At 44.3% G+C, this 18,734-nt stretch overlaps 1 protein-coding gene across 1 annotated transcript in view; it reads right to left on the bottom strand.

Annotated features, from left to right (window-relative positions):
- Positions 1–18,734, bottom strand: part of LOC126291441 (endothelin-converting enzyme homolog) — a 278,593-nt gene that overhangs the window by 187,236 nt on the left and 72,623 nt on the right. The window contains exon 8 of the mRNA XM_049984955.1: positions 6,732–7,020. Within this exon, the coding sequence (XP_049840912.1) occupies positions 6,732–7,020 (289 nt within the window). The remainder of the gene's footprint in view (positions 1–6,731; positions 7,021–18,734) is intronic.

Below are 18,734 nucleotides of genomic sequence, written 5' to 3'. Positions count from 1 at the left end.
GCTCAAATCAACCACTGGCTATGAACACAATATTTTGACACAGACAACGAGCTGTAGAAAATTGTCGAAAAGCACTGGCGGCTGTCTGCTATAACGACGGAATTGAAAAGTTGATATAACGCTACGACAGATGTCTAAGTCTGAGCGTCGACTGTACAGCGAAGTAGCAGTAAGGTGTAGTTAACCGTTGCAAATGAAATAGCTTTGATTCTCACAGTGTTTTCCATTTCGTGACCTATCGTTCCGTACTTTCCGTTGAGCCCTCATATTAAAGCTATTTGGAGGGTGTCCTTCAGTTGCTGAGTTTTATCATACGAATGTATAATATTGTTCCAGAGACCTTTTTAAGTCTCAAACATTATATATATATATATATATATATATATATATATATATATATATGTGTGTGTGTGTGTGTGTGTGTGTGTGTGTGTGTGTGCCACCTGAAGCGAGGAATGAAAATTTGTCCCAAGGTTGGGATTCGAACCAGTCTCCCATTCACCACGCTAATGCGCTAACCACTATGGCAGACAGGCACTATGAATTTGCACAGCGGCACACTTTATCTTAGCACGCCTCCCTCTCAAATGGTACTGAACACTATGGGACTTAACATCTATGGTCAACAGTCCCCTAGAACTTAGAACTACTTAAACCTAACTAACCTAAGGACAACACACAACACCCAGCCATCACGAGGCAGAGAAAATCCCTGACCCCGCCGGGAATCGAACCAGGGAACCCGGGCGCGGGAAGCGAGAACGCTACCGCACGACCACGAGATGCGGGCGCCTCCGTCTCAAATCGAAATTCCCATTCACGCCTCTGCCTATACAGTATTGTTCCTCAACTCGAACGTCATTGACATCTGCATACATACAGAATTTTATGGTGAGTAAAATTGAGGATTTTTAAAAAATATAACGTGCGAACGATTATGCGTCCTTCGTTGGCCGTGATACACAAGGTCATTCACCAAAGAACACGTGATGTATATTTGCAGAGATGCTGTGTTTCCCTATTGTCTTCACTATTTTCCCTGTGTTGAAAACGGAGATTTCTGTTCGTTGCCAGTAGCTTCATTTTCAAAATGTAATGGCTTTCATAACATTTTTTATTATGTTTCTTCTTAATTTGATTTCAGTTATATATTATTTATGTTTGGTAAATTAATAATATACGGTAACATATTGACACTATTTTGTGGACGACAACATTTTGAAAATGGAATAGAAAATTTTTTGTAGGTAGATCAGCATGTTATACGTTGGAACAGTTTTTCACATTTAGAAAACCTTATTTTTCTGGAGTAATATGTGCAATCTCTGAGGAAGCGTGAAGCACATGAAATGGATGCTATGGTTTCCGTATAGAATAAGAAAATTACAGGGAGGGCTGGAGCCGAAAGTTGGTGTGGGAACCTTACGAATTAGGATTGATGGTAGAGAAGAACCACTGAAGAGCGGCATGGTTTTTACGTGGGCTCTCTCAGTAGGCGCGATAGCATTACGCATATGTTCAAGAAATACTAGTGGCGGACGCTACGGGAGAGGTTTGTGTAGTACGGACAGGTTTATTCCTGACATTTCGAGACAAAGATATTCACGGAATCCAGATACATTTGATGGCTCCTGTCGTACTGCAGTTTTGTGGTACATGCGTTCACATGGTGAACACGGGCTTCAGAATGCCACCAGTGAAGTGCCGAACCTGGTAGCTCGAAGAAAAATACTCTGCTGGCCATTAAACTTGCTACACCACCAAGATGACGTGCCACAGACGCGAAAGATGCTGTGATATGCAAGTGATTAGCTTTTCAAAGCATTCACACAAGGTTGGCGCCGGTGGCGACACCTATAGCGTGCTGACGTGAGGATGTTTTCCAACCGATTTCTCATACACAAGCAGCAGTTGACCGGCGTTGCCTGGTGAAAAGTTGTTGTGATGCCTAGTGTAAGCAGGAGAAATGCGTACCATCACGTTTCCGACTTTTATAAAGATCGGATTTTAGCCTATCGCGATTGCGGGTTCTCATATCGCGACATTGCTGCTGGCGTTGGTCGAGATCCAATGACTGTTAGCAGAATATGGAATTGGTGGGTTCAGGAAGGGGGGGGGGGGGTAATACGGAAAGCCGAGCTGGATCCCAACGGCCTCGTATCACTAGTAGCCGAGATCAGAGGCATCTTATCCGCACGGCTGTAACGGATCGTGCAGCTACGTCTCGATCCCTGAGTCAACAGTTGGGGACGTTTGCAAGACAACAACCAACTGCACGAACAGTTCGACGACGTATGCTGCAACATGCACTATCAGCTCTGAGACCATGGTTGCGGTTACCCTTGACGCTGCATCACAGGCAGGAGTGCCTGCGATGGTGTACTCAACGACGAACCTGGGTGCACGAATGGCAAAACGTCATTTTTTTGGATGAATTCAGGTTCTGTTACAGCATCATGATGGTCGCATCAGAGTTTGGCGACATCGCGGTGAACGCTCATTGGAAGCGTATATTCGTTATCGCCATACTGGCGTATCACCAGGCTTGTTGGTATGGGGTGACATTGGTTACAGGTCTCGGGCACCTCTCGTTCTCATTGACGGCACTTTGAACAGTGGTCGTCACATTTCAGATGTGTTACGACAAGTGGCTCTACCCTTCATTCGATCTCTGCGAAACCTTATATTTCAGCAGGATAATGCACGATTGCATGTTGCAGGGGATGTACGGGCCTTTATGGACACAGAAAATGTTCAACTGCTGCCCTGAGCAGCACATTCTCCAGATTTCCCACCAATTGAAAACGTCTGGTCAATGTTGGCCGAGCAACTCGCTCGTCACAATACGCCAGTCACTACTCTTCTATCTACATCCATCTACATCCATACTCCGCAAGCCACCTGACGGTGTGTGGCGGAGGGTACCCTGAGTACCTCTATCGGTTCTCCCTTCTATTCCAGTCTCGTATTGTTCGTGGAAAGAAGGATTGTCGGTATGCTTCTGTGTGGGCTCTAATCTCTCTGATTTTATCCTCATGGTTTCTTCGCGAGATATACGTAGGAGGGAGCAATATACTGCTTGACTCTTCGGTGAAGGTATGTTCTCGGAGCTTTAACAAAAGCCCGTACCGAGCTACTGAGCGTCTCTCCTCTCAGAGTCTTCCACTGGAGTTTATCTATCATCCCTGTAACGCTTTCGCGATTACTAAATGATCCTGTAACGAAGCGCACTGCTCTCCGTTGGATCTTCTCTATCTCTTCTATCAACCCTACCTGGTGCGGATCCCACACTGCTGAGCAGTCTTCAAGCAGTGGGCGAACAAGCGTACTGTAACAGACTTCCTTTGTTGTCGGATTTCATTTCCTTAGGATTCTTCCAATGAATCTGTCTTGCATCTGCTTTACCGACAATCAACTTTATATGATCATTCCATTTTAAATCACTCCTAATGCGTGCTCCCAGATAATTTATGGAATTAACTGCTTCCAGTTGCTGACCTGCTATTTTGTAGCTAAATGATAAGGGATCTATGTATTTGTATCACATTACACTTGTCTACATTGAGATTGAATTGCCATTCCCTGCACCATGTGATCCTCCTGCATTTCAGTACAATTTTCCATTGTTAAAACCTCTCGATACACCACAGCATCATCTGCAAAAAGCCTCAGTGAACTTCCGATGTCATACACCAGGTCATTTATGTATATTGTGAATAGCAACGGTCCTATGAGACTCCTCTGCGGAACACCTGAAATCACTCTTACTTCGGAAGACTTCTCTCCATTGTGAATGACATGCTGCGTTCTAGCAACTCCTCAATCCAATCACACAATTGGTCTGATAGTCCGTATGCTCTTACTTTGTTCATTAAACGACTGTGGGGAACTGTGTCAAACGCCTTGCGGAAGTCAAGAATCACTGCATCTACCTGTGAACCCGTGTCTATGGCCCTCTGAGTCTCGTGGACGAATAGCGCGAGCTGGGTTTCACACGACCGTCTTTTTCGAAAGCCATGCTGATTTCTACAGAGTAAATTTCTAGTCTCCAGAAAAGACATTATACTCGAACTTGATGAACTGTGGTATCGTGTTGAAGCTGCATGGGCAGCTGTACCTGTACACGCCATCCAAGCTCTGTTCGACTCAATTCTAGTATAATATATTTGTTCAATGAATACTCAGTTCTAGTATAATATATTTGTTCAATGAATACCCGTTTATCATCTGCATTTCTTGTTGGTATAGCAATTTTAATGGCCAGTAGTGTAAATACAACCGACTGAAATGCGGCTGCTGTTTGGTATTTGCCCTACATACATATTACACTGTTCAGCGAGAATATTATGACCACCGACCTACTATCGATATAGCAGCGTCACCTGGCGAGGAGTGACTCCTAGTCAGACACACGCACGGTGCATGTAGTATCAGTGACTGTGCTGTCCGTGTGTAGAATGGGGAAGGCGCGCCGTCTACGTGAGTTTGACCGAGGGCACATTGTGATGCCCCAGAGGCTCGACACGAGCATTTCGGAAACTGCACGACTTGTCGGGCTTACTAGGAATGCTATGGTGAGTGTCTTCAACACCTGGCAAAACCAAGGCGATACCTCGTCCAGACATCGTAGGGTTGGGCGACCACCCTCCATTATGGATGAAGGACGTCGTAGGTTCGGCAGACTGCTGAAACAGAACAGGGGGCGAACTGTGGAGGAACTAACATCAGACTTTAATGCTGCGCAGAGTACAAGTGTGTCTAAACACACAGGGCACCCAACAGTGCTAACGATGGACCTCCGCTGCCAACAACTCATGCATATGGCAATGTTAACACCAAGTCATCGGCAACTACGACTGAAATGGGCAAGTGACCATCTGCACTGGACGTTGGCGCAGTGGCAGAGCGTTGCACGGTCCGATGACTCCCGATACATTCTTCATCACGCGTATGGGAGAGGGCGAATATGTAGTCTTCCAGGGGAACAGCTCTTTGACACCTGTACTGTGGGACGCTGGCAGCGGCACCATTACGCTTTGCGGAAAATTCGCATGACCATCCACAGCTTGTGCAAGGCGTAATGAGGGCTAAGTAGAATTGTACCCTGGTTGCAGACCACTTACACCCTTCATGAAGATCTACATCTTCATCTACATCTACATTTATACTCCGTAAGCCACCCAACGGTGTGTGGTGGAGGGCACTTTAGGTGCCACTGTCATTACTTCCCTTTCCTGTCCCAGTCTCGTATGGTTCGCGGGAAGAACGACTGCCGGAAAGCCTCCGTGCGCGCTCGAATCTCTCTAATTTTACATACGTGATCTCCTCGGGAGGTATAAGTAGGGGGAAGCAATACATTCGATACCTCATCCAGAAACGCACCCTCTCGAAACGTGGACAGCAAGCTACACCGCGATGCAGAGCGCCTGTCTTGCAGAGTCTGCCACTTGTGTTTGCTAAACATCTCCGTAACGCTATCACGCTTACCAATTAACGCTGCGCCGCTCTTCTTTGGATCTTCTCCATCTCCTCTGTTAACCCGACCTAGTACGGATCCCACACTGATGAGCAACACTCAAGTATATGCCGAACGAGTGTTTTGTAAGCCACCTCCTTTGTTGATGGACTACATTTTCTAAGGAGTCTCCCAATGAATCTCAACCTGGCACACGCCTTACCAACAATTAATTTTATATGACCGTTCTACTTCAAATCGTTACGCACGCATACTCCCAGATATTTTACAGAAGTAACTGCTACGAGTGTTTGTTCCGCTATCATATAATCATACAATAATGGATGTTTCTTTCTATGTATTCGCAGTACATTACATTTGTCTATGTTAAGGGTCAGTTGCCACTCCCTGCACCAAATGCCTATCCGCTGCAGATCTTCCTGCATTTCGCTGCAATTTTCTAATGCTGCAACTTCTCTGTATACTACAGCATCATCCGCGAAAATCCGCATGGAACTTCCAACACTATCTACTAGGTCATTTATATATTTTGTGAAAAGCAATGTTCCAATAACACTCCTCTGTGACACGTCAGAGGTTACATTAACGCCTTAAGACTCTCCATTGAGAACAGCATGCTGGGTTCTGTTTGCTAAAACCTGTTCAGTCACGACACACAGCTGGTCTGATATTCCGTAGGCTCCTATTTCCCGACAGCAGTGGCATTTTTCAACAAGGCAATGCGCCATGTCGCCAGACGTGGTTCGAGGAACACAGTGGCGAGTTCAAATTGATGTGCCGCTTCCCGAGCTCTTCAGATCTGAATCCGATCAAGCACACCTGGCATGTGACTGAGTGAGGCGTCAGAGCTCATCGCCCCCTCCCCAGAATGTACGGGTATTAGGGGACTCAAGTGTCAACCGCCTCCAGCGACTTACCGAAGTATCGTTGCTTCTTACCGCCGTTGTCATTGCTTCTACGCCACGACGCGTTACCGCTGTTGTCAGTGCCAAAGGTGGTCAGACCGGCTGTTACTTAGGGGTCAATATGTTCTTGGGTGATCAGTGTAATTTACCCGAAATACGCCTCGCGGGGAGCAATCCCGACGAGAAAATGAGAGAAGATGTACCTGACACGAGCTTCATCGCAGGTCGTCCTTCCTAAGCGCCATTCGGGAGTGGTACAGGTGACGGGGGGGAGGGGGGAAGACTATAGTACCAGAATGGCCCTGTGCCACAAACTGAAGGTGGTCTGGGGAGGGTAGGTGTAGACCGACCTTGCGCAGACTCTGCTCGAAGTCCAGGACGGTCCAGGCGGCCTCGTCCTGGAGGTCCCGGTCCAGCGCTGCGGCGCTGCTCCTGCCCCTGGTCGAGACGTGTGCGTGGGTGGCGGCGGCGAGCATGTAGTCCACGTAGGCCTGCTCCTCCCTGGAGGCCAGCACCCTGCGGCTCTGGCTGACGACGGCACACAGCCGGCCGCTGCACTGCCGGGGCTCTTCTGGCCGAGCCTGCTGGCGCGCCCTCCTGCGCCACAGCTTGCGGATGCGCTCCTCCAGCTCTTGGTGCCTGCGAACGAGACTCTCCGTCACGCACACCGACCGTTACAATTACACAGACGGCAAGTGAGCCCAAACACTGGAGCATGCTGAGTTAAAAACGACAGGAGACGGCGTTGCCAGATGTACTTCCATCTATACAGCGTGGTCCATTGATCGTGACCGGGCCAAATATCTCACGAAATAGGCGTCAAACTATAAAGAACGGAACTTGTCTAGCTTTAACGGGGAAACCAGATGGCGCTATGGCTAGCCCGCTAGGTGGCACTACCATAGGACAAACCCATATAAACTGCTTTTTCTTAAAAAATAGGAACTCCCATTTTTTTATTACATGTTCGTGTAGTACGTAAAGAAATATGAATGTTTTAGTTGGAGCGCTTTCTTCGCTTTGTGATAGATGGCGCTGGAATAGTCACAAACATATGGCTCACAATTTTAGACAAACAGTTGGTAACAGGCGGGTATTCTAAACTAAAATACAGAACGTAGGTACGTTTCAACATTTTATGTCGGTTGTTCCAATGTGATACATATACCTTTGTGAACTTTTCACTTCTGAGAACGCATGCTGTTACAGCGTGATTACCTGTAAATACCACATTAATGCAATAAACGCTCAAAATGATGTCCGTCAACCTCAATGCATTTAGCAATACGTGTAACGACATGCCTCTGAACAGCGAGTAGTTCGCTTTCCGTAATCTTCGCACATGAATTGACAATGCGCTGACGCATGTTGTCAGGCGTTCTCGGTGGATCACGATAGCAAATATCCTTCAACTTTCCCCGCAGAAAGAAATCCGGGGACGTCAGATCCGGTGAACGTGAGGGCTTCGACAAGCAATCCATGTGTCATGAAATATGCTATTCAATACCGCTTCTACCGCACGCGAGCTATGTGCCGGACATTCATCATGTTGGAAATACATCCCCATTCTGTCATGCAGTAAAACATGTTGTAGCAACATCGGTAGAACATTACGTAGTAAATCAGCATACATTGCACCATTTAGATTGCCATCGATAAAATGGGGGCCAATTATCCTTCCTCCCATCGTGCCGCACCATACGTCAACCCGCCAAGGTCGCTGATGTTCCACTTTTCGCAGCCATCGTGGATTTTCCGTTGCCCAATACTGCATATTATGTCGGTTTACATTACCGCTGCTGGTGAATGACACTTAATCGCTAAATAGAACGCGTGCACTGTTAGAGTCCCGTAATTTCTCTTGTGCCAGTGGCAGAACTGTACACGACGGTCAAAGTCCTCGCCATGCAATTCCTGCTGCATAGAAATATGGTAGTGGTGCAATGGATGTTGATGTAGCATTCTCAACACCGACGCTTTGACATTTCCGATTCTCGTGGAATTTGTCTGCTACTGATGTGCGGATTAGCCGCGACAGCAGTTAAAACACCTACTTGGGCATCATCATTTGTTGCAGGTCGTGGCTGACGTTTCACATGTGGCTGAACAGTTCCTGTTTCTTAAAATAACGTAACTATCCGGCGAACGGTCCGGACACTTGGATGATGTCGTCCAGGATACCGAGCAGCATACATAGCACACGCCCGTTGGACATTTTTATCACAACAGCCATACATCTACATGATATCGACCTTTTCTGCAATTGGTAAACGATCCATTTTAACACGGGTAATGTATCACGAAGCAGAAACCGTCCACACTGGTGGAATGTTACTTGATACCACGTACTTATACGTTTGTGACTATTACAGCGCCATCTATCAGAAAGTGAAAAAAGTGGTCCAACTAAAACATTCGTATTTCTTTACGTACTACACGAATATGTAATAAAAAAAGGGGTTCCTATTAAAAAAAAAACGCTGTTGATACCCGTTTGACCTATGGCAGCGCCAATCATAGCCCCATCTTGTTTCCCCCTTCAGACTAGACCAGTTTCTTTCTTTGTACAGTAGAACCCCTCTAATCCGTCACCTTCGGGACCAGGACCATGGTCAGAACGAAAAAAGGTCGGATTATCCTAAAAATCTAATATTTATTACAAAAAATATAAGAGGGCATTTAGTACAAAAAATTAAACGATTTAAGAACTAAAAGACGTCTACAGTAATATAAAAAGATGTTATTTACACAGTGTTAAACAATATATTAGCTAAAAAACGTCTACACACACTATAATATGTATTGGTTTTAAAAGGAAAAACGACAAACAAATTACAGTACTGTACTATAACGTATAAACGATATATACTGTAAACTAAAAAATGTTTATAGCACTGTATATACAAAAAAAATTTTACAAAGAAATAAACTGCTGTATGTATAAACTAGGAAATGGTTATACTGTATGCATTGTTTTTACAGTAAAAACGAGAACAAATTACTTGGAAAAAAAGTCAGTGATACATTTTTGTTTAGCAGATGTTATTCTAGATTTAGCTGCAGTAGCCATCCATTTTTTTATCCACGAAACGTCCATTGGAGTTGAAGTTGGGTTCTGCTCGATGTATTGTAGGGCGATGTCAAAAGCGCTTTTTGCATCGGTGTGTGAAATCCGGGTGGGGGGTTCGTCTTCGCCGTCTGAGTCCACACTCACAGTTTCCTGGCTAACAGCGGCGACAATCTGGTCGTCATTGAGCTCTTCAAAAAGTTTCACAATCTTTGTCACATTCGTTGATGCACTCTTCAACTTCATTGGCAGGGACGTTCGACTCCAGAGTTTGTAGATCGTCAACGATTTCCAGCACGTCGTTGTTTTGCTCATCTTCGGTCTGCTCATTTTCAGTCATAACTTGTGGCCAAAGCTTACGCCACGATTTCCGCAGTGTGTCAGGTTTCAGTTCATCCCATGCTGCAGCGATTATGTAGATAGCATCTTTCATGTTCAGGTATTTCATTGCCTCAAATAAGTTATGACCTCCTTCAGATTTTTCGAAGATTGAGCTGATATACTTTCTGCTATATCACCTTTTTAATCATTCGATAACGCCCTGATCCATTTGTTGGATGAGTGAGGTCACATTAGGAGGCAGAAGAGAGCTTTTATGTCCCCTTTCACCAAATCTTCCTCAGATGGATGTGATGGTGCGTTATCCAACAGCAGTAGAGTACGAACAGGCAGATTTTTTTGCTTCAAGTCTTTTTCGACCGATGGCACAAACTCGTCGAAAAACAGGATTTAAAAAGGTTACAGTCCATCCAAGCAGATATTTGGTTGCGGTAATAAACAGGTAAGGAAGGTAAAATTATATTTTTGAATGCCCTTGGCTTCTTAAATTTGCCAATGACGAACAAGGGGAGCTTGTGGGTACCATCTGCGTTGCTACAAGGAATGACTGTTATTCTGTCTTTTATAAGTTTCGTTCCTACCACGGATTTATTTGAAGCTGCGAGCGTTTTTGTTGGCAACATTTTAAAATTCAGCCCTGTCTCGTCAATGTTATACACTTGGCACGGTAACAGTTCATTTTCTTCTACAATTTCTTGAAACTTAACACAAAACTCCTTAGCAGCTGCGGCGTCGGCAGATAGTTTCTCACCTGAAATAGAAACAAATCGGACACCATGAATAGTTTTCCAACGATTAATCCAACCTTCACTGGCAGCAAATTAGTTTTGGCTTTCAGTTTTTGGCGCAAAACTATCACTTTTTCTTTGAGAACTGGTCCACATATTGGGGTTCCTTTCCTTCTTGCTTGACAAAACCACATCTACAATACGTTATCAAGCAGTCCAAGTTTAGGCTTTTGTAATGTTCTGCGGTTCTTCAGAGTGTTTTCACCATCAATCGAAACTGTATAGGAACCAATGTCTTTCCGATTCTTCCTCCAATCCTTAATTGTCGTAGCAACTACACTCAGTTCCTTTGCAATGTTTTGGAGCGATTCTCCTTTGTCCAGTCTTTGTAGCACTGCTAATTTTTCATTTAGGGAAAGACTTACGTGTTTACGTTTGAATCAAGACATGTTCAAAAACAGACAACTGTACACACAATGAATCTACAGTAATATGTACTGTAGAGAACACGGAGTAAGGCAAGCAACGACGTTTTTTAATACTAACAAAGGATAAAACTGCACAATAACGTACAGTATAACAATATGCACAGCGATAGACACCGCAGCAATGGCCCAACAGGAGTCCAGTCAGTCACAAGTCAGCACAGGCTCGCGAGCCTCAGCATGGTTGGACTAACCGGAGAGGCGGACCATCCAAGGTCGCATTAGAGGGGTTCCACTGTAATTCTTTTCGTTTGATGCTTATTTCGTGAGATATTTGACCAGGTTACTATCAGTGGACCAGGGAATGTCCTGACTCACCATCCCCCAGCCCAAACTGCAAAGGACAAGATCTTACACTGTAGGCGTCATTTAAGAAGAAATTTTTCCAATTTCAAACCCTAAGGGGGTGAAATAGGCGATGAAGGATTTTTTTTTAAAAAAAGGTCGCTATTGAGATAATTTCGAAGCTAGACCTACAAGAACGTCATAGTACGATTGCATGGAACCCGAAGAACGGGCTGCCTTGGGAATGTCATACGTCAATCTCCATGCAGGTCGGTCATCAACAGGTAAGAGAAGATACGCACTGGCTGAACTGACGAGAACACGACAAGGTGCCAGTGGAACCACCTGGGACATGCCTGAAGAGATACCTGGATAATGAGGAAAATCCAGAGATTATTTGATTTTTGTTCCCTATAATACAACTTCATATCCTCTATACATAAGAGGCAATGTCTTGTCTGACTGTCTGACCTACCATCGCCCAGCCCAAACCGTTAAGGATAGAAACTTGATATATTGAGAAAGTGTGGTTCTTATACTGTAGGCGTTGTTTAAGAAGGGATTTTTCGAAATTCAGACTGTAAGGGGGCGAAAGAGGCGATGAAGGTTTTGTTCAAAAATTTCTCTATTAAGCAAATTTTGGAGATAGACATACGAAAATTTATGTTTCGTTTCTAGGTCAGAAATAAGGATATTTAACCCTGTGGGGGTGAAATAGGCAGCCGCGGTGGCTGAGCGGTTCTAGGCGCTGCAGTCTGGAACCGCGTGACCGCTACAGTCGCAGGTTCGAATCCTGCCCAGGGCATGGATGTGTGTGATGTCCTTAGGTTAGTTAGGTTTAAGTAGTTCTATGTCTAGGGGACTGATGACCTCAGATGTTAAGTCCCATAGTACTCAGAACCATTTGAACCATTTTTGGGGTGGAATAGTGACTGATAGCTTTTTTTGGAAATATATCTTTATTAAAGAACTACTATAGTATTTTAATGCTACATCTGTGAACATTGGTATTTGAATTCTGTTACAAATAAAAAAATACTTGTTTCAGTGCTTTTGGAAATTGAACCCCTGTGAAGGGGACAGACATTTTAAGAAAATATTTTATTACGAAAACATTTTTAACGTTAAGTCTATGAAAATTTAAATTTGACTTATATAGAAATAAAAAGTACCGTATATGTTTCAACAGATAATGGCAATTACGTTCTTGCATTGACTTCAAGAAGAATATAATAATTCCAATCCCAGAGAAAGCAGGTGTTGACAGAAGTGAAAATTACCGAACTATCAATTTAATAAGTCACAGCTGCAAAATACTAACGCGAATTCTTTACAGACGAATGGAAAAACTGGTAGAAGCGGGCCTTGGGGAAGATCAATTTGGATTCCGCAGAAATGTTGGAACACGTGAGGCAATACTAACCTTACGACTTATCTTAGAAGAAAGATTAAGAAAAGGCAAACCTACGTTTCTAGCATTTGTAGACTTAGAGAAAGCTTTTGACAATGTTGACTGGAATACTCTTTCAAATTCTAAAGGTGGCAGGGGTAAAATACAGGGAGCGTAAGGCTATTTACAATTTGTACAGAAAACAGATGGCAGTTATAAGAGTCGAGGGGCATGAAAGGGAAGCAGTGGTTGGGAAGGGAGTGAGACAGGGTTGTAGCCTCTCCCAGATATTATTCAATCTGTATATTGAGCAAGCAGTAAAGGAAACAAAAGAAAAATTTGGAGTAGGTATTAAAATTCATGGAGAAGAAATAAAAACTTTGAGGTTCGCCGATGACATTGTAATTCTGTCAGAGACAGCAAAGGACTTGGAAGAGCAGTTGACCGGAATGGACAGTGTCTTGAAGGGAGGATATAAGATGAACTTCAACAAAAGCAAAGCGAGGATAATGGAATGTAGTCAAATTAAATCGGGTGATGCTGAGGGAATTAGATTAGGAAATGAGACACTTACAGTAGTAAAGGAGTTTTGCTATTTGGGGAGCAAAATAACTGATGATGGTCGAAGTAGAGAGGATATAAAATGTAGACTGGCAATGGCAAGGAAAGCGTTTGTGAAGAAGAGAAATTTGTTAACATCGAGTATCGATTTAAGTGTGAGGAAATAGTTTCTGAAAGTATTTGTGTGGTGTGTAGCCGTGTATGGAAGTGAAACATGGACGATAAATAGTTTGGACAAGAAGAGAATAGAAGCTTTCGAAATGTGGTGCTACAGAAGAATGCTGAAGATTAGATGGGTAGATCGCATAACTAATGAGAAGATATTGAATAGAATTGGGGAGAAGAGGAGTTTGTATCACAACTTGAGAAAAAGAAGGGACCGGTTGGTAGGACATGTATTGAGGCATCAAGGGATCACAAATTTAGCATTGGAGGGCAGCGTGGAGGGTAAAAATCGTAGAGGGAGACCAAGAGATGAATACACTAAGCAGATTCAGAAGGATGTAGGTTGCAGTAAGTACTGGGAGATGAAGAAGCTTGCACAGGATAGGGTAGCATGGAGAGCTGCATCAAACCAGTCTGAACACTGAAGACCACAACAACAACAACAACATTGTGTAGTTGAAAGCAGCTCAAACATGTAGTGCTCATCACATCTTTCATTGGAAAGAGCACACAGAAAATGTAGTGGGGAAGACGAACCAAAGACCGCGTTTCATTGGCTGAGCACGTAGAGGACGTCAGACGTACTAAAGACGCTGTCCGCACGACGCTTGACCGTCCTCTTCTGAAATACTGCTGCGCGGTCTGGGACTCTCACTAGATAGCCTTAACGGGGTACATCGGGAAAATTCAAAGAATGGAAGCACGTTTTGTATAATCGAGAGATGGGGGAGAGTGTGTCATGGGCATGATACAGAATTTGAGGTCGAAATCATTAAAACAAAGACGTTTTTCGTTGCGGCGAGATAATCTTAGGAAGATTGATTCACTAGGTTCCTCTTCCGAATACTAAAATATTTTGTTGATGCCGAATTACATGTAGAGAAATCATCATTATAAGAAAATAAGGGGATTCAGAGTTTGCACGAAAATATATGTGTTCTTTCTTTCCGCGCTGTTCGAGAGTGGAATGATAGAGAATTAATGTGAAGTCAGTTCGATGAACCCTTTGTTATGCACTTGTGACTTTCAGAGTAGCCGCGTGGATGTAAATGTAAGTAAAACTAAACGCGTTTAAATTAATACGAATAAAATCATAATAAAGGAGGTAATACTGGGTGTTATCTGTTTTCCCCTTCCGCCCCTCTGTCGGTGCCGCATTACCAATTTCTTGGATTTGCGCATGCAGATCATGCCCTTAAGGTGACGTCACCGCCAACGCAATCTCACCTGACTAGTCACAATCTTGAACGCCTCTATACAATGGCAGATTTAGATCCCGGTAGGGCACTATTTCTTGACGAAGGAGTTGGTGATAATCTTGGAAAGCTCGAATTAGAACTCTGATCTGATACTGTCTGAACACCGTGAATACTTTATACAGGGATACTTCCGTGGAAAACTTCGATGTCGTACCCATCTTTCAGCGAACAAAGCTGTAATGGTTATTTCCTGTAGGGACCCCGTAGCTGCACTTATTATTTTAATAGAGGGAAATTACCGGGCAGCAATTTTGAATTAAAAGGATGTCACTGTTTAACCTTTCCATCGTTGTTGCGTTCTTCTTCTTCTTCTTCTCCTTCTCCTTCCTCTTCTTCGGGTTGTAGGGTTTGGGCATTTCGCCCGTACCGTATTCAACTATTCACTATAATCTCGTCCTGTGCCTTTTTAGGCCCCTTCTTCCTACTTTCTGGTAAACACGGTCGTACACAGGAGTCTCTCTGTACTTATACTTTGCAGATGATGTTTCCAATACATTTTATTTTTCTTATTTTTTCCGTTAATATTATAAATATCTAGTGGATTCTTTATAGCCTCGTTTATTATGTGGTCTTCCCTGTCAACAACGCTCATTTTCCTGAGGATTCTCATTTCTGTTGGTCGTAGCTTCCTTTTACCGCATCTTTTAGGGATCCATTAGTGAGTTCCGCACAGCAATACGGGTAAAGCCATGGTTTCACAGAATTTTAATTTTTCTCCCTTCTGAAATGTTATGTTTATCGTTCTGCTCACTGACTGATATTTGCAAACCTTATATTCTATACCCTTGTTCGTATTATGACTTATATTGTACCCTAAAAAAAATGAAGCTGGAGGTCTGCTCATGTGGGGTATTATCAATCTGTAGTTTTCTTTATTGCTATGCGGAAGTTATGATCTCTTTTCACTAACTGATGTCGACTGTAGACTTCTTGTAGTTCATCTTTCTTTCAGAATTGTGCCATTAGCTGCACACGCAAGGATATTAACATATTTATTTCTATTAATCTATACGCTCAGATCTACTGTCTCCAGTTCTTAATCAAATGATTTATACATACATTAGATAAGGTTGGTGAAGGTTACAGCTTTATTGGTAGTGATTTCTTCAGTTTCATTTTTGCCAACATTTGTTATTACTTTCATATCCTTCTATAAGGATTTTATAGCTTCCGTAAAGTGTGTAGGATACCAACCTATACACGGTATATCGCATAGTTTTCTTCTGTGCACATTGTTGAAAGCTTATTGTAATTCAACTAATTTGTATGACTAATTAGAGAGAAAAAGAATTACCATGTTCGGTTTAGAGGCTTCCAGTCTAACCATCTCATGTATCTCATGCATAGTACATCTATTAGAAGTGCGGCATGTTCATCTTAGGCCCATGTCCCTCTGAAGAGTGGAAATGTCGAATGTCTAAGCTCCATTTCTCATCAAAACGAGTTTTCAGTGCTGTTGTGTTCTCGGTATTCTGTTGCTTGTCCGTTGACACTTTTCAAGTGATAAATCATGGAGAAAATGTTTCAAATATTCGCTTAGAAGATGCTTGCTTTTTGTGCCGAGTATTGCCTTGCTCTGGAGTTCCAAGCGTCACGCATCGAGATGTCCCCCGTTTAGTTGATGCATAGATTGTTTTGTCAGCTAACGCATGATCCCATCCCATATACACTCCTGGAAATGCAAAAAAGAACACATTGACACCGGTGTGTCAGACCCACCATACTTGCTCCGGACACTGCGAGAGGGCTGTACAAGCAATGATCACACGCACGGCACAGCGGACACACCAGGAAGCGCGGTGTTGGCCGTCGAATGGCGCTAGCTGCGCAGCATTTGTGCACCGCCGCCGTCAGTGTCAGCCAGTTTGCCGTGGCATACGGAGCTCCATCGCAGTCTTTAACACTGGTAGCATGCCGCGACAGCGTGGACGTGAACCGTATGTGCAGTTGACGGACTTTGAGCGAGGGCGTACAATGGGCATGCGGGAGGCCGGGTGGACGTACCGCCGAATTGCTCAACATGTGGGGCGTGAGGTCTCCACAGTACATCGATGTTGTCGCCAGTGGTCGGCGGAAGGTGCACGTGCCCGTCGACCTGGGACCGGACCGCAGCGACTCACGGATGCACGCCAATGATGGTCGTAAGCGTGTTTGGCGCCGTGCAGGTGAGCGCCACAATCAGGACTGCATACGACCGAGGCACACAGGGCCAACACCCGGCATCATGGTGTGGGGAGCGATCTCCTACACTGGCCGTACACCTCTGGTGATCGTCGAGGGGGCACTGAATAGTGCACGGTACATCCAAACTGTCATCGAACCCATCGTTCTACCATTCCTAGACCGGCAAGGGAACTTGCTGTTCCAACAGGACAATGCACGTCCGCATGTATCCTGTGCCACCCAACGTGCTCTAGAAGGTGTAAGTCAACTACCATGGCCAGCAAGATCTCCGGATCTGTCCCCCATTGAGCATGTTTGGGACTGGATGAAGCGTCGTCTCACGCGGTCTGCACGTCCAGCACGAACGCTGGTCCAACTGAGGCGCCAGGTGGAAATGGCATGGCAAGCCGTTCCACAGGACTACATCCAGCATCTCTACGATCGTCTCCATGGGAAAATAGCAGCCTGCATTGCTGCGAAAGGTGGATATACACTGTACTAGTGGCGACATTGTGCATGCTCTGTTGCCTGTGTCTGTGTGCCTGTGGTTCTGTCAGTGTGATCATGTGATGTATCTGACCTCAGGAATGTGTCAATAAAGTTTCCCCTTCCTGGGACAATGAATTCACGGTGTTCTTATTTCAATTTCCAGGAGTGTAATTCCAACGCATCCAACTGACTTCTTTGATTTTAACGATCTGTTCCAGTCAAAACTGTCAAAGGCTTTCTCTAAATGCTGTAAATGCAAGCCTGTCTTTCATCAGTCAGTAGGGTTAGTATTGCCTCACCTGCTCCTACAGTTCTTCAGAATCCAAACCGACCTCGCTCAAGGACAGTGCCTACTAGTGTTTCTATACTTCTGCCAATAATTCATGTCAGTATTCTGCAACGACGACTGATTAAACTGATGGCTGGATTATATTCACACCTGATCAGAACCTGCCTAGCCACGATATTTATTTGCGAAACTAGGAGCAGAAAATTTGAATAAAGGGTAATTTTATACATAATCCAGAGCTTCTCCTCTGTCATCGCTGTCGTGGTCATTATGATTACCATTCTCCGTCCACTGGTAGATGATTCAGCCCACTAGAGTCTTCCGTGTACTATGGTCTATATCGAAAAGCTGTAAGGGGGGAGGGTGGTGAGGGGTGGGATCAAAAAGAAAACAGCCACGTTTAGATGTGTGCTGGTGGAATTTAATACTCAGCATAGCAAGAACGGGCAGTCTCTGAAACAAAGAAGTGCTTAGATGAGCAGGAGAGACGATGAGCATTCTCCAAACAGATTTTTACGTTAGCTGTACCTGCTTCAGTCTATTGAGCGATTCTATGGGTCGGCCACGAATTTTTTTGTACCAACTTCTTCGTATGAGAGCAGCACTTACACCCTACATACTCAACCATTTGTTGGATGAATTCCGATCTCTGTCTTCCCCTACTGTTTTCACACTCTACAGCTTCCCCTAGTGCTATGGAAGTTACTCACTTGTCCTGTCATGCTGTTCCTTCTTTTTTTCAGACTTTTCCATATGTTGCTTTCTTCACTGATTACTCAGAGAACCTCTTCGCTTCTTATCAGTCCACCAAACGTTCTACAGCCATCTATAGCACCACCCCTCAAAGACTTCGATTCTCTTCTGTTAAGGTTTTCCTATAGTCCATGATTCACTTTCACACAGTTTTCTTTGGGCCTTTGTCCCGCTTCAACGCGGGTTCGGCCGTGTTATTACGGATTTGGTCGTTGCAGAGGATGGTTGGATGCCCTTCCTGATGCCACCCCCAACCCCCGGGACGTAAGTGGTGTACCCCAGCTGTCTGCGTCTAGCGTAAGCCATGAAAGACTGCAAACGTCTTCAAATGTCTGTGAGTCGTGTAACTTTGTCAGAACGTGGGAACCAGCCCTGTATTC

The sequence above is a fragment of the Schistocerca gregaria genome, chromosome 9 (assembly GCF_023897955.1).
Source record: "Schistocerca gregaria isolate iqSchGreg1 chromosome 9, iqSchGreg1.2, whole genome shotgun sequence".
Taxonomy (NCBI): Eukaryota; Metazoa; Arthropoda; class Insecta; order Orthoptera; family Acrididae; genus Schistocerca; species Schistocerca gregaria.
This window is presented reverse-complemented; position numbering and strand designations above follow the sequence as displayed.